The 12,780-nt window shown below is 35.1% G+C and overlaps 3 protein-coding genes across 3 annotated transcripts; 1 reads left to right on the top strand and 2 right to left on the bottom strand.

Annotated features, from left to right (window-relative positions):
• Window positions 1-571: 571 nt before the first annotated feature.
• LOC112043955 (ubiquitin-60S ribosomal protein L40) lies at window positions 572-1,531 on the bottom strand. Its single transcript, XM_024079651.2, has 3 exons — window positions 1,373-1,531; window positions 899-1,131; window positions 572-812 (listed from the first exon to the last, which is right to left on the bottom strand). Exons 2-3 carry the CDS (start codon window positions 1,122-1,124, stop codon window positions 649-651), a joined length of 390 nt encoding a protein of 129 aa, XP_023935419.1. The 5' UTR covers window positions 1,125-1,131; window positions 1,373-1,531; the 3' UTR covers window positions 572-648.
• Window positions 1,532-1,704: 173 nt separating this feature from the next.
• LOC112043891 (uncharacterized) lies at window positions 1,705-2,858 on the top strand. The gene is made up of 3 exons (XM_024079553.2): window positions 1,705-1,869; window positions 2,200-2,376; window positions 2,627-2,858. Exons 1-3 carry the CDS (start codon window positions 1,798-1,800, stop codon window positions 2,765-2,767), a joined length of 390 nt encoding a protein of 129 aa, XP_023935321.1. The 5' UTR covers window positions 1,705-1,797; the 3' UTR covers window positions 2,768-2,858.
• Window positions 2,859-6,143: 3,285 nt separating this feature from the next.
• On the bottom strand, window positions 6,144-11,406 carry LOC112043938 (synaptojanin-1). Its single transcript, XM_024079626.2, has one exon. It carries the CDS (start codon window positions 11,235-11,237, stop codon window positions 7,857-7,859), a length of 3,381 nt encoding a protein of 1,126 aa, XP_023935394.2. The 5' UTR covers window positions 11,238-11,406; the 3' UTR covers window positions 6,144-7,856.
• Between the last annotated feature and the right edge of the window lie 1,374 nt (window positions 11,407-12,780).

Here is a 12,780-nt window from a genome sequence, read left to right as displayed (position 1 = left end):
TAAGACCATTTAAAGCGAAAGCTTCACCTTACTTTCAATTGACAGACAGATCAAGGGTTAGATACAGAAGTCACTAATCACTCTGGAGCCCTAAACGGTTGCTTTGGCACTCATGATTTATATTTTTGTATTGAATAGGAATTTATTGAAATTTAAAAAAATGTGCAAATTAACATAAACGTGGGTATTTAAATCTATGGAAAATATTTCATTATCAACCCATATTCGGCTCACTGCTGAACTCGAGTGTCTTCTGAGAATGAGTGGTTAGGCCAATAGTCCACCACGCTGGCCCAATGCAGATTGGCAGACTTCACACACAGAGAATTAAGAGAATTTTCTGGTATGCATGTTTCTTCACACTGTTATTCTTCACCGGTTGAGACAAGTGATATTTAATAAATGAGTGAAAAAAATTCTGTATAAATCAGTGATTTTATCTAACATGTTACTAACAATTATCATTCATGCCTACCTATACTGATACTGTTTACTTGATTTACAAGAGTTTCCAAAGTGAAGTATTTGTAAACAAAGCATACTTGAAATTATAGAAAGAAATCAAAATAAGTAAATTTTACACTTTTTATTGTTTAATTTTTAAGTTTAACATTAATTGCATAAGCAAGCAGTTCGAGAAAAAAGAAATTAATCCTTGATCTTCTTCTTGGGGCGCAGGTTGTTGGTGTGTCCACACTTGGTCTTGCGACAGTTGGTAGCACGAGGATGGAGACGTGCATAGCATTTACGGCAAATCATCTTGTCACAGTTGTACTTCATGGCCAAAATCCTAAGAGACGGCTCAATAGTACCTGGAATAAACAAATGTAGAGAATTATTTTACTTTTCATTTTGCATAGACATTGCACAATTTCATATAAGAAATATCACAACTAACCTCCACGAAGTCTGAGGACAAGATGCAGGGTGGATTCTTTTTGAATGTTATAGTCAGACAGTGTGCGACCATCTTCCAATTGTTTACCGGCGAAGATCAATCGCTGTTGGTCTGGGGGGATACCTTCCTTGTCTTGGATCTTGGCCTTCACATTTTCAATAGTGTCAGAGGCTTCCACCTCGAGTGTAATGGTCTTGCCCGTTAGGGTTTTCACAAAAATCTGCATTTTGAGGCTGAAATAAAGATTTGATTATATGAAACGTCTATAATTTTGATGAACTGCTAATTTATTAAAACGAATTCACAAAAAACAAAAGTAGAAGTTGTCGTCAAATTGACATGCCACGCGGATTTCGAATTTCGAATGACAAGTGTACAAATCTGCATTTAATTTTGAGGGATCTGTTTATTGATTGATTTTAAATTTAATATATTCGATTTATAAATATTATGTTTAATATTTTTTAAACTAACCTTCTCAAAATGTGCTCCTTGTAATATTAGCTTCGCACAAAAGAAAAATCAAAAAGAAGTCACAGACTAACAAACTACGAATGAACCACAGAGGAATAAAATATATAAAGTAAGAACTGGCAAAGCCTACTCATTCTGGCAGCATGGGCAGCATCTACTTAATGAAGAAGGTTAGCATGAAGACGAGAGTTCCTGATTTAGCATGAAATTTATAATTCCTCCGAGTTATCAAGTAATTTTCACTTTTGATGGTGTCCACAGACGACAAATAGAGATGGTAACGTTTAAAAACACAATGACATTTTTAGGTATGACAATGGCTGTCAGTTAAATTTCTGAACGTTATCGATATTATAAAGTACTTGTTTCGTAACAGGGTTGGAATTTTAGAGTTTCAATTTATTCAAAGTGATATAAATTCAGCCATGTATCACCAACTAAACAGAGTTACTGGCAGGCTTATTGCCTCTCATCTGCAGAATCCACTTTTCCCTGTTGTAAGTACTATACTAAACTTAAAGTTTATCACTGCGTACCCAACCTTATCATTACATTATTTCGAAAATTAAATCAAGAAATGAACTGGTGATAGTCGTATACAAATCATTAGCAATGCTTGAAAGTAGTTATCTATCTCTAAATGAAATTCAATCCTTGAGTAGGTACCTATTAGTAGGTATATGTAACGCAGGTAATGTCATGCGATGGTGAAGAAAAAATAATTTAAGGTAACCTTACAAATGTAAATTCTCATTATTGACACATAATATGAGACAGGGCTGTAAAGCTTGGTCAAGCTACCTTAACAGCCTAAAATTTGTTTTCAGGCACCCATTGCATTGCAACGAGTGGACCCACCAGCAATCCAGTACAACACCAACCACATGTCCACAGTCACTGAAGCTGCTGCGTGCGCCACTGGCTCCAGACGTTTGATACCTGGCACTAACGTCCCATACCCCCCTGTCAACGAATCTATCCGAAAACAACAAGACCTGTTCCAGGTAAATTTAATTAACTATTTCATTAATTCGACAAATAACACTAGAAAATTTCATTTATTTAATGAACAAGTATATCATTTTTTTTTTTAGTCTGGTCTTTCCATACAAAATCCAAATTGAATCTAATAAGCTGCAACCACACTCGTATAGCAATGCTATGTCAACTTTTTAATATGCCTTACCTTTTTATTTTTAGAATAGAACACTAAACTGTTTGAATGAATTATATATTTATGTTTTTTTTTTACAGAGAGACAATGACCTTCCAGTACATTTGAAAGGTGGTCCATTTGATGGTATTTTGTATCGCTTCACTATGTTACTGTGCATCATTGGGTTGGGTGGCATCGCTCACACCATTTATGGTCATGCTGTCCCTAAGAAACAGTAATTCATGTAATCAAACTGTTAATTTATGTTTTAGATGCCTGTGTTAATATAGAATTCTGTATGAGCAAATAAAGAACCACATACAATTAAAATGTGTTTTTATTAGTAGGTATTTCTAGATCAATAATATTACTCCATTCCTTATATTTTCTAAAACCCTGTTATAGACAACTGATTGGAGGTACCTAATTTTGCCCAAAGGACACAATCAACTTGGGACCTTTTGGACACTAAACAACACTGCAAACCAGAATGAGATTTAAAAAGTACTAGGATTGCTAATGATATTAAGTAATACAAGTACATATTAAGTAGGTATACAGTATACTTATTGCCAATCCGCATTGGGCCAGCGTGGTGGACTATTGGCCTTACCCCTCTCATTCTGAGAGGAGACTCGAGCTCAGCAGTGAGCCGAATATGGGTTGATGACGACGACGATACTTATTACACAAATGATTAAACCACTATTAGATTCACTAGATTCGTCTGCTACGGAAGCCCAGAGACTATTAAGAGGCAATGTTAAAGAGTGCAACGTTCTTTTTGAATTTCACCACATAACTGTATCAGACATTAAAAAATCTTTCAATTTGTTAAAATTAAAAAGAACCGGAGATCTGTGGGGCATGTCAGTGAAAGTAATATCTAATATAATTGATGTAATTGCTCCCCACTTAGCCATTATTTTTAATGAATGTGTGGACTTAGGTATTTTTCCGAACCTAATGAAGCATGGCAAATTGATACCACTTTTTAAATCAGGAGACAAATCAGATCTTAATAATTATAGACCGATTACAATATTGCCAACACTTAGCAAGGTCTTTGAAAAAATCATATTAAATCAACTTTTATGTCATTTTAATTTAAATAACTTGTTTCATCCTGAACAGTATGGTTTTACAAAAGGTCGCAATACAACTGATGCAGGGGCTAAACTTTTAAAACATATTTATGAAGCATGGGAAGGTTCTAAGAATGCTATTGGTGTGTTCTGTGATCTGTCCAAGGCGTTCGATTGTGTTGACCATAACACCCTTCTACTCAAGTTAAGCCACTATGGCATCAAAAGTGTTGCACTCGATCTCATTGCCTCTTATCTCAGTGATAGAACACAAAAGGTATGCATAAATGATATAAAGTCGCACGGTTCCACTACCATAATGGGCGTCCCACAGGGTTCAATTCTGGGTCCTTTTCTATTTTTAGTGTACATAAACGATTTACCATACCTGTCAGCGGCATATGTGAGATTGTACTGTTTGCTGATGACACATCCTTAATTTTTAAGTCCGACAGAAATAAAGATAACTCTGACGACGTAAACCGTGCCATATCTCATGTGTCGCATTGGTTCACTGCAAATAATCTACTTTTGAATGCCAAGAAAACTAAATGTATTGAGTTTTCATTGCCAAATGTTATAAAATTAGATAAGTCTATAATGATCGATGGTGAAACACTGGAAATGGAGAGTTCCACAGTTTTCCTGGGAGTGACCTTGGATTGTAAACTTCAGTGGGGTGCTCATATAGAAAAACTGTCTGGTAAACTTAGCTCAGCGGCATTTGCCGTGAGAAAAATAAGATAGTTTACTGATGTTGATACAGCTAGGCTTGTTTATTTTACGTACTTTCACAGCGTAATGTCTTACGGTATTTTATTGTGGGGCAAGGCTGCCGATATACAATCTATATTTGTACTTCAAAAAAGAGCAATTCGAGCAATATATCAATTAAAATCACGCGAGTCCCTTCGTCAAAAGTTTAAAGAAATAGGTATACTAACAGTAGCCTGTCAATATATATATAACAGTATAGTATATGTAAGACTATATAGTATATGTAAGAAGTTATTAATTTGTACAAACGAAAAGGAGATTTAAACCCACGTCTTACTAGACACGGGCATAAGTTAGTTATTTCTGCATATCGTCTCCAAAGAGTAAAAAAATCTTTTGTAGGTTTGGGTGTACTCTTCTATAATAAGATCCCCAAGACTGTGATGGACATGCCAATGCATAGCTTTAAGCAATGTGTTAAAAAACATTTACTTAGTCGAGCGTACTACAACATTAATGAGTTCCTTAATGATAAAGATGCTTGGAGCCCGTTGGATCAGCTTCCACCTTCACACAGGAAGTAAAACTATAAGAAATGTAAACAGTAATTGTTATCAATTGTAAATTATAATACTGTATGACTTTTTCAAAAGAGCAACTGTTGAGTTTCTTGCCGGTATCTTCTCAGCAGAACCTACCTTCCGAACCGGTGGTAGAATCTTTACAAATAGTCAACTGACGTGTCAAAAGTGCTTGTAAACTAAGCCTACTTGAAATAAATGATTTTTGATTTTGATTTTGATTTTTGACCACAGAAAAAAAAACCAAACAAAAATTGAAGATACTGCCTTGGATACAGAATGTGTGGGGAAGCGATCACTACTATTGTGCCACTCTGTCAATATTTTACTGAATTTGGGATATTTTCAAAATTTTCCAGTGGTTTGCTCAAGCTTTGCTTTGGCCATACATGCACTTACATTTTCTCTACCCTACCCTATCTTTCATGTTTGATGAAACTGCAGAGGGTGTGAAATTTGAATTAAATTGATCAATGTAACTTAGGAGTCCATTGTGGACAATATGACACATAATTTATATAAGTTAATATAATTTCTGTACCAAATTTAATTTGATTCATTACTATTTCCCTGATTAAGTAACATACATCCATCTAAACTTTCATGTTCTAAGTGTTCATGTATGTATATACAGAAATACATTGAAGAATATCATTCTTCAATGAAGGACTACATTCCACATTTTTTAGTAGAGCAATCCAATAAATGTCCAACTGCAATCTTATTATAGAGTACTAGCGGACGCCCGCGACTTCGTCCGCATGTAATTTAGTTTTTCACAAATCCCTCGGGAAACATGGATTTTTCAGAGATATAGAGTAGCATAAGTGTTAATCCATAGTAAAATATATTTCCATTCCAAATTTCATCTAAATCGGTTAAGTAGTTTTTTTTTAATTCATTCATTCATTCATTCATTTAATTTATAGGAGGATGAAAATGAACACCCATTCCTACACGGCATCGTACCGGAACGCTAAATCGCTTGGCGGTACGTCTTTGTCAGTAGGGTGGTAACTACCTGTCCGAAGCCTCCCACCAGCCAGTAAATCTTAATCGGCCCAGCCGGGGATCGAACCCAAGACCTCCGTCGTGTAAATCCACTGCACATACCACTGCGCTACAGAGGCCGTCAAAAGGAGTTGCGCAGTTAAAGGGTAACAAACATCCAACCAAACATATTAGTAGGAACAGTATGTAATTATTATAGAAAAATAAATTCATAGAATTAATTGTAAAGTAAAACATCTTTATTTTTTCTTAATAGGTTTACTGGCCATAACAATCATCAGCCAAGCTAACAAATATTAAATACAACATCAAGCATTCAACACTACATGTTCTTGCTTTAACTACTAAGTAATTCTCTACCAACACATTTTTTTCTTATTTTATTCGTCATTTTACAAATAAACAAAAATGCAACTCAGGTACAATTTTTTTTTCTTAATTTCATATTTTCCAAATATGTTACACGGTACTTTATTATTTTGTATTTGGACCATGGACATGGTTTTAATTAGTTTGAACCTAATAAGATTTAAAGAAAAAACATTGGATAGATACATAATTCACATACTCCATGATAATTTCAAAGTCTAGTGCTAATAAGCACTCAATTTATTTTGCAAGTACCAACATATTCAGTGAAAAATTTTGTGACTATATCTTTTAATTGATCCAATATAAATATCTAGATTTGTTCTGGAGCAAAAATACCTACATATTTTAATGTTATTTAATTTAACCATTTTATAATTATTTATTTTACTTTACATAATATAACATGCATAATACTTTAATAACCACAAGAGCTCTAAAACATTATATTTATTAATAAACAATGGAACTATGTCACATATTTAAGTATATAAATTATCTAAAGATCTTATCATGTGGATTATATTGGGAATGGTCATTTGGTCTTGTTTATTATCTCTGATAACAAATTAAGATACCATGCTTTAAATATATTTTATGAGAATTCGTTTCATTTAGGTACATGACCAATATTACATGATATATATTTTTTTAGATTTCACACATTCTGTTGTAATAATGACTATATTAATTAATAATACATCATAAAGTTGTAGTGTTATCTTTGTTTAAGTTTGTTCAATTAGAACTTACTAAGGTACTTAATAAATAAATAGTTACATTAAAGTAAATGTACTTAGTACAAATTGATCTAAACTTAGGAAGTAGGAACCCAAAATTATTAAAAACAGGTTTTAACTATAAAAACATTGGAAAACGCATAAAAAATATAGGTGATTTAAAAAATACATATAAAATTCTATAAAATGAGATCAACATTAATCCAATCAGTAAGTTATAATTATGAGCTTACAATAAATTCATGAGTGAGATAGATATATTTATATAATATTTTCGTTGCATGAAAATTTATAATATTCATTTTTGGCTATAACCAGTTTTAAATATAGAATTCATATCAACAGGATAATAACAAGACTGAAGTTCCTAGATAGTCCAGGCAACAAAGGATTTAAGGTTAGGTACTCAACTTAAAAAGAGTTTTTAGAATATACATTAAGCAATATTATTATGCATTATGCAATATATTATATTAGATGTGACCCAGGCTTCAAAATATTCTTTTTTCATGATGTTAAGCATATTATTGACACCATATGCATAACTTAAATGTTTGGCTTGTTGCTCAGACTAAAGCCCACATAACATATACAATAGGAGCTACATCACATATGACATGACAAAGCCACAATGCAGATACCAATCAGATCACAGCCTATCTATGAAAATAATAAGTATTAATAAATTCAAATGATATTGAAATTTCTAAATAAGCAGTCTCTACATTAGCTATAATATACCTGTACTATATATTAGTGATATACATTGTTGCTAAAGACTAAACAGCATACATTTTATTGATTCCAAGAATGACTTGTTTATATTTAAATCACTGGTCGTGGACGCGCAGGCAGCGGCGGAGGCGCGCCTTGCCGTGCAGGCACGGGTGGCGGAGGTCCACTTGGAGGTACAGGTCCACTTGAAGGTGCAGGTCCAGCTGGAGTAGAAGGTCCGGTCGGAGTAGAAGATCCAGTCACAGGTGGAGGTCCCGTAGGAGGCGGCGTATTACTAGCCGGAGGCGGTGGCGGTGCATATGTAGGAGGTGGAAGTCCATCAGCAGGAGGCGAGGTTGCAGTTGGTGCAGTCCCATTAGTCGCTGCCGCATCTTGCGGAAGCGGTGCCGGTCTAGGTGGCGGTGGGCGTGCAGGACTGACTGCCGGCGCTCTAGACGGCACGAGAGGCGTTGGCGAAGGCGCCGGCGGCCTGCTCGGTTGCTGTCTGCGAGGTGTCGGTGGTGCTGATCGCAGAGGGCGCTCAGTTGGTATATCGCCAAAAAGCGGAATTGTGTTGTTCGAACATAAACTTATCTCAGACCTAACAATTTCAACCCAGTTGGGAGATTTCAATGATACACATAATGGTATACCAGCAGCCATTACTGTTCCTTTCTGTGCAGCAGCTAGAGCATGCTGTCCATCTCTAAATGTTATACTTAATGTATGATCTTCAATAAAACGCACTAGTGTTACTTCTCCAATAGTTGCTAGTTCCTGAAGAACTGCTGCCATTACATTATCATCAAAAATAGAATCCTCATTGTCAATTTCGTCTAATGGTCGTACAGTTATACTTGCGTCAGGTGGTCCCAAATCTTTGACTACTTCATAAAACACTTCCATACACTTTGTGTAGCTCACTTGTAATACTTCTATTTCTAAGATAGCAATTACTGGTCGATGATCACTCTGTTTTAGTTCAGCTCTTCCATAGTGCAATAATTTTCCTGCAGCCAGTTCTGAAGCAGTTTCTGGATCAATTGTATGTTTTCTACTTCTCCACAAAACACGATCAGTCCAAGCTGGTGCTCGACATTTCTCGCTGGTGTCATAATCATCACTGAACAAGTCATATTTATATGTAGGTAGGAATGTTATTTCCCCTTCAAAACAATTTTTGAAGACCAAGTCCTGTGATTTCTGCTTTAGTAACTGATCATTTTCCAGTAACCTGTTTATACTGTTCTGTGCTGCTAATAAACGAGTTTCTTCCTTGTCAAGGTCTATACGATAGTTAAAGTCTCCACACCAAAACACATAATCATGGGAATACAATGAGCGTCCCATAGGAAATGCAATTTTACGTGTTATTTCAGTGTAATCAGCATTGCGCTCAGTAACTTGTGATTGGCCAGCAGCAAAGTGAGCACAGACAAAGCAGATTGAAGTACCATAGATGACTAAACGAATGGCAACTGCACCTTTATTGCCAGTTGTTCCACCTAACCCAGTTTTGACAGAATCAAGAGCTATATCTCTAATATGTGGTATCAAATCTTTCCTTGCAAATACAAAAAGACAAACTCCAACTAACTGATGACATGATAAGAGTGTGTAAGAAGCATCTCTTGCTAATATTTTTTCTAACTCTTCACTCCAAGCTCTGGCATTATCAGAACTAGCAGCCATAATGTTACTGGCATTCAAATCAACTATCTCTTGAAATCCAATTGCAAAAATATCTGATGGGTGATCTTTTAAATTTACTGTGTTAACCAAAGATGAATTTGGACAGTCTAATAGCCAATCTGCTAGTGAAACATCCTTGTAAGCAAGGCTTCTGAAATGTTTTCCACCATTGACATTGTAGGTACCAATTGTAATGCGTATACTTGATGGTTGGGTAAATTCACTAGCTCTTCTGCACATTTCTCTAAGCACTGCGGTTGATGTGTGCAGTATATTAGGTGGCAACAAAATTCTTGTTCTGTCAGCTAGTTCTGAATTAAGGGTTGAGCCCAAAAGCAGTATATCAATAGCTTCTTGTTTGGAGTTATCGAGCAAGTTATTTTGTATAGTGCGTGCAGCAGATCTTGCACCATCAATCAGTTTTGAGCCACCCTGAATAGCTCCTGTACCTGCATAAATTTTAGAGACCTCATTTCCATTATTAACCCACATCTGTTTAAAAACCTCCTCAAATCTGTTTACATTTTGCTTTTTGTCAATACATTGCAACAGCATTAACTGTATTGCGAGCATTTCTAAGCCAATAAATGTTTGAATTGCATTTGTCCTATCTAGACAATCTAAGCAGTTTGTTCTTATAGCACCTTTTTGAATATTGTAAATGTCTGAACCTTTTGCACTAAAAATACTAATGGCATCATAATGCTTTTCAATTATTTTCTTGAACTTTGATAGTGCTGTTTCAATTGAAGCAGCTCTGACTTCTTGATGATAATCAAATATAATCTGAGATATATCATTATGTGCAGACTCATTCAGATGCCTTTGAAAAGCATTGCTAAGTGTTGCCTCACCTTCACTACCTCCTATTAAACTTGAACCGAGAAGGTTCACAACAACAACAGATCCATAATTACGCTTTAACTGTGAGAAGTGCCTATCACATGCACTCGTAGAAGCATCATAACCTCTCGACATCTTGACTTTATGAGAGCCAACTTGTATACCAGGCTGTTCCCAAAATAATGGCACAGATCCTCTGGTCTGAATGTATGATGCCATAGAATCATCAATGTAAATAGCCTGCTCTGTTTCCACAAAGTTAGCCACATTCCCATCATCATTGCAGCCTCTCACATTAAACCTAGTCCCTGCGCGCTCACAACTCAAGCGGGACACAAGAACTGCTCTAGCTACTCTGTGGCCGACATAAATTGTTCTTATTTCCACAGATCCACACATTGCCCTAGTGAGCCAATCATCACAGTCAATGCCATATCTAATAAGATGGATGAACAATGTTCTATTCCAAAAGAACCTGTTGTCTGGACAAGCTCCTTTGCTTTTTCTTTGAGCACATAAGGTCAAGTCAAATAAATTATCATTGATTTTGCCAGAGTTCCAAGAGAAGTAAAATGTGCCAGAATTAAGTAATTTCCTCACCTCAGAAACTTTGTCTTCTCCTTGCGACTGATAGAAAAGAGGTAGGAACTGGGTCTGCGTTATCTTGAATACCTCGTTATCGCCTACCTTGCCAACGGAGCAGCAGCCAGTGATGAGAACCAAGTACAGCAAACAACTTTCACCAGAATTCAACTGCAGCACTCCTAAGCAACCGTAAGCATCTGCCACTTTATGATATTGCTTGCGCAAAGTATCCGTTTCTTGGGATGATAAAGAAACCACCGCTTGAGATTCGAATAATAATGCTGAGTCTTTATTTCTATGTTGCAAAATTATACTGTACGGATTTGGTGGAGAGGATTTCTCCAAAACTTTAAAACCCTTCGACATAGCCATGGTGGCTATATCAGTCTAAATGCGATAGAAATACATCCGCCCCCGAAATCGACACTGTTAGGATAAATCTGAGTCTGTTTTAATTCAATATAATGTAATTTGTAGTTAGCAAATTGACAATTTGTCACCGATGTAAATGTCACACTCTGTGATTGGATTTCCGATTAAATTCCACTACTACAGATAAAAAAAAATTACCAGAGTGGACGATTGTTTCTAGAGAAACAGCGACATCTTTTATCGCCCCCGCACAAGGAACATATTTACTCAGGAGAAGAATACCAACCTCATACAAAAAAGTAGCACTAAAATAACCGCCATCTGTGGAATGTCCCCATTGAAACAATTTGCGGACCCGGGAAATTCAAATTTTCACAGTTCAGCTTTTGTAGACAGAATAGCTTTAAAATAAATATTTTTAAAAACCATTTCGATTAACGAATTAATTTAAACAGGTTTTTAAAAATATTTATTTTAAAGCTACTCCGTCCCCAAAAGCTGAACTGTGAAAATATTAAAAACAATTTTAGTTATAAATTACATTTTAATTCTGTTTTAACAGTGGTTAAATCAAGTTATCATTAGAAAAAATAATAAGAGTTTTAAGTTGGAATGTCTTTATTCTAAAGATGTTATGCATTTAATTAATAACTAAATAAACATCACCTTAAATATTATAATCATTTTTTCGTTTCACATAAACACAATAAATCTTCAGAGTCAAACTAAAACCAAAATAACTAGATGGGTATTTAACTACCTTTGAATTAATTGATTTTTATGAGATTTTGTCTTGATTTTCCTCAAAGCCTCATAAAAATCAATTAAGTCAAAGGTAGTTAAATACCCATGTAGTTATTTTGGTTTTCCTACGGGAACGGGAACCACGCCGGTAAAAAACGCGCGGCGTCAGCAAGTTATTTGTAAACTAGCTGACGCCGCGCGGTTTTACCAATAGTTCCTGAGATTAGCGCGTTCAATCAAACAAACAAACAAACTCTTCAGCTCTATAATATTAGTATAGAAAAGTATAGATGAACTAAAGTAGGTACTTTTTTCGAATTTAAATCCTCCAATTTTTACCGCTTGCAGCGCTACATTGGAAAATGCGTCTAAAACGATTTTACGATAAAACAGGTATGTACAAATATGTCGAATAAATACTTTCAGTGTACGAGCAAATTGTTATTTAACTAGTCTTTTCGCTGAATAACTCGTTTACATATTCATACTACTTAAAATACTAAAAGCCCCATGTACTTTTTCATATTACTAATATAATTACCGTGACATTGGTTGGTGACTTCGGTCTGTATCATCAAATTATCGATAATTTCAATGAAATGTATGTATTTTGTGTCTACTGCGCTTTCATAGGTATTTTTTAAACAGATCAACTTTATTAAAACGAAAATTATAAGTACAGGTACATATTGCACTCAAAGCTTACAGTATTATTTATAAAAATAGTAACATTAATGCATTGGTAATTTAATCCGTAATATTAGCGTTATTATTTAGCATTGTTAAACTGACTCAAGAT

Source organism: Bicyclus anynana, chromosome 9 (genome assembly GCF_947172395.1).
Source record: "Bicyclus anynana chromosome 9, ilBicAnyn1.1, whole genome shotgun sequence".
Classification (NCBI taxonomy): domain Eukaryota; kingdom Metazoa; phylum Arthropoda; class Insecta; order Lepidoptera; family Nymphalidae; genus Bicyclus; species Bicyclus anynana.
This window is presented reverse-complemented; position numbering and strand designations above follow the sequence as displayed.

What these genes read in the sequence shown, in the direction of transcription:
- LOC112043955 (XM_024079651.2), bottom strand. Translation starts at nt 1,124, where the DNA reads ATGCAGATTTTTGTGAAAACCCTAACGGGCAAGACCATTACACTCGAG. An exon ending in TGTCCTCAGACTTCGTGGAG is followed by an intron (nt 813 to 898) that starts GTTAGTTGTGAT and finishes TGTTTATTCCAG; the next exon opens with GTACTATTGAGCCGTCTCTT.
- LOC112043891 (XM_024079553.2), top strand. Translation starts at nt 1,798, where the DNA reads ATGTATCACCAACTAAACAGAGTTACTGGCAGGCTTATTGCCTCTCAT. An exon ending in AGAATCCACTTTTCCCTGTT is followed by an intron (nt 1,870 to 2,199) that starts GTAAGTACTATA and finishes ATTTGTTTTCAG; the next exon opens with GCACCCATTGCATTGCAACG. An exon ending in AACAACAAGACCTGTTCCAG is followed by an intron (nt 2,377 to 2,626) that starts GTAAATTTAATT and finishes TTTTTTTTACAG; the next exon opens with AGAGACAATGACCTTCCAGT.
- LOC112043938 (XM_024079626.2), bottom strand. Translation starts at nt 11,237, where the DNA reads ATGGCTATGTCGAAGGGTTTTAAAGTTTTGGAGAAATCCTCTCCACCA.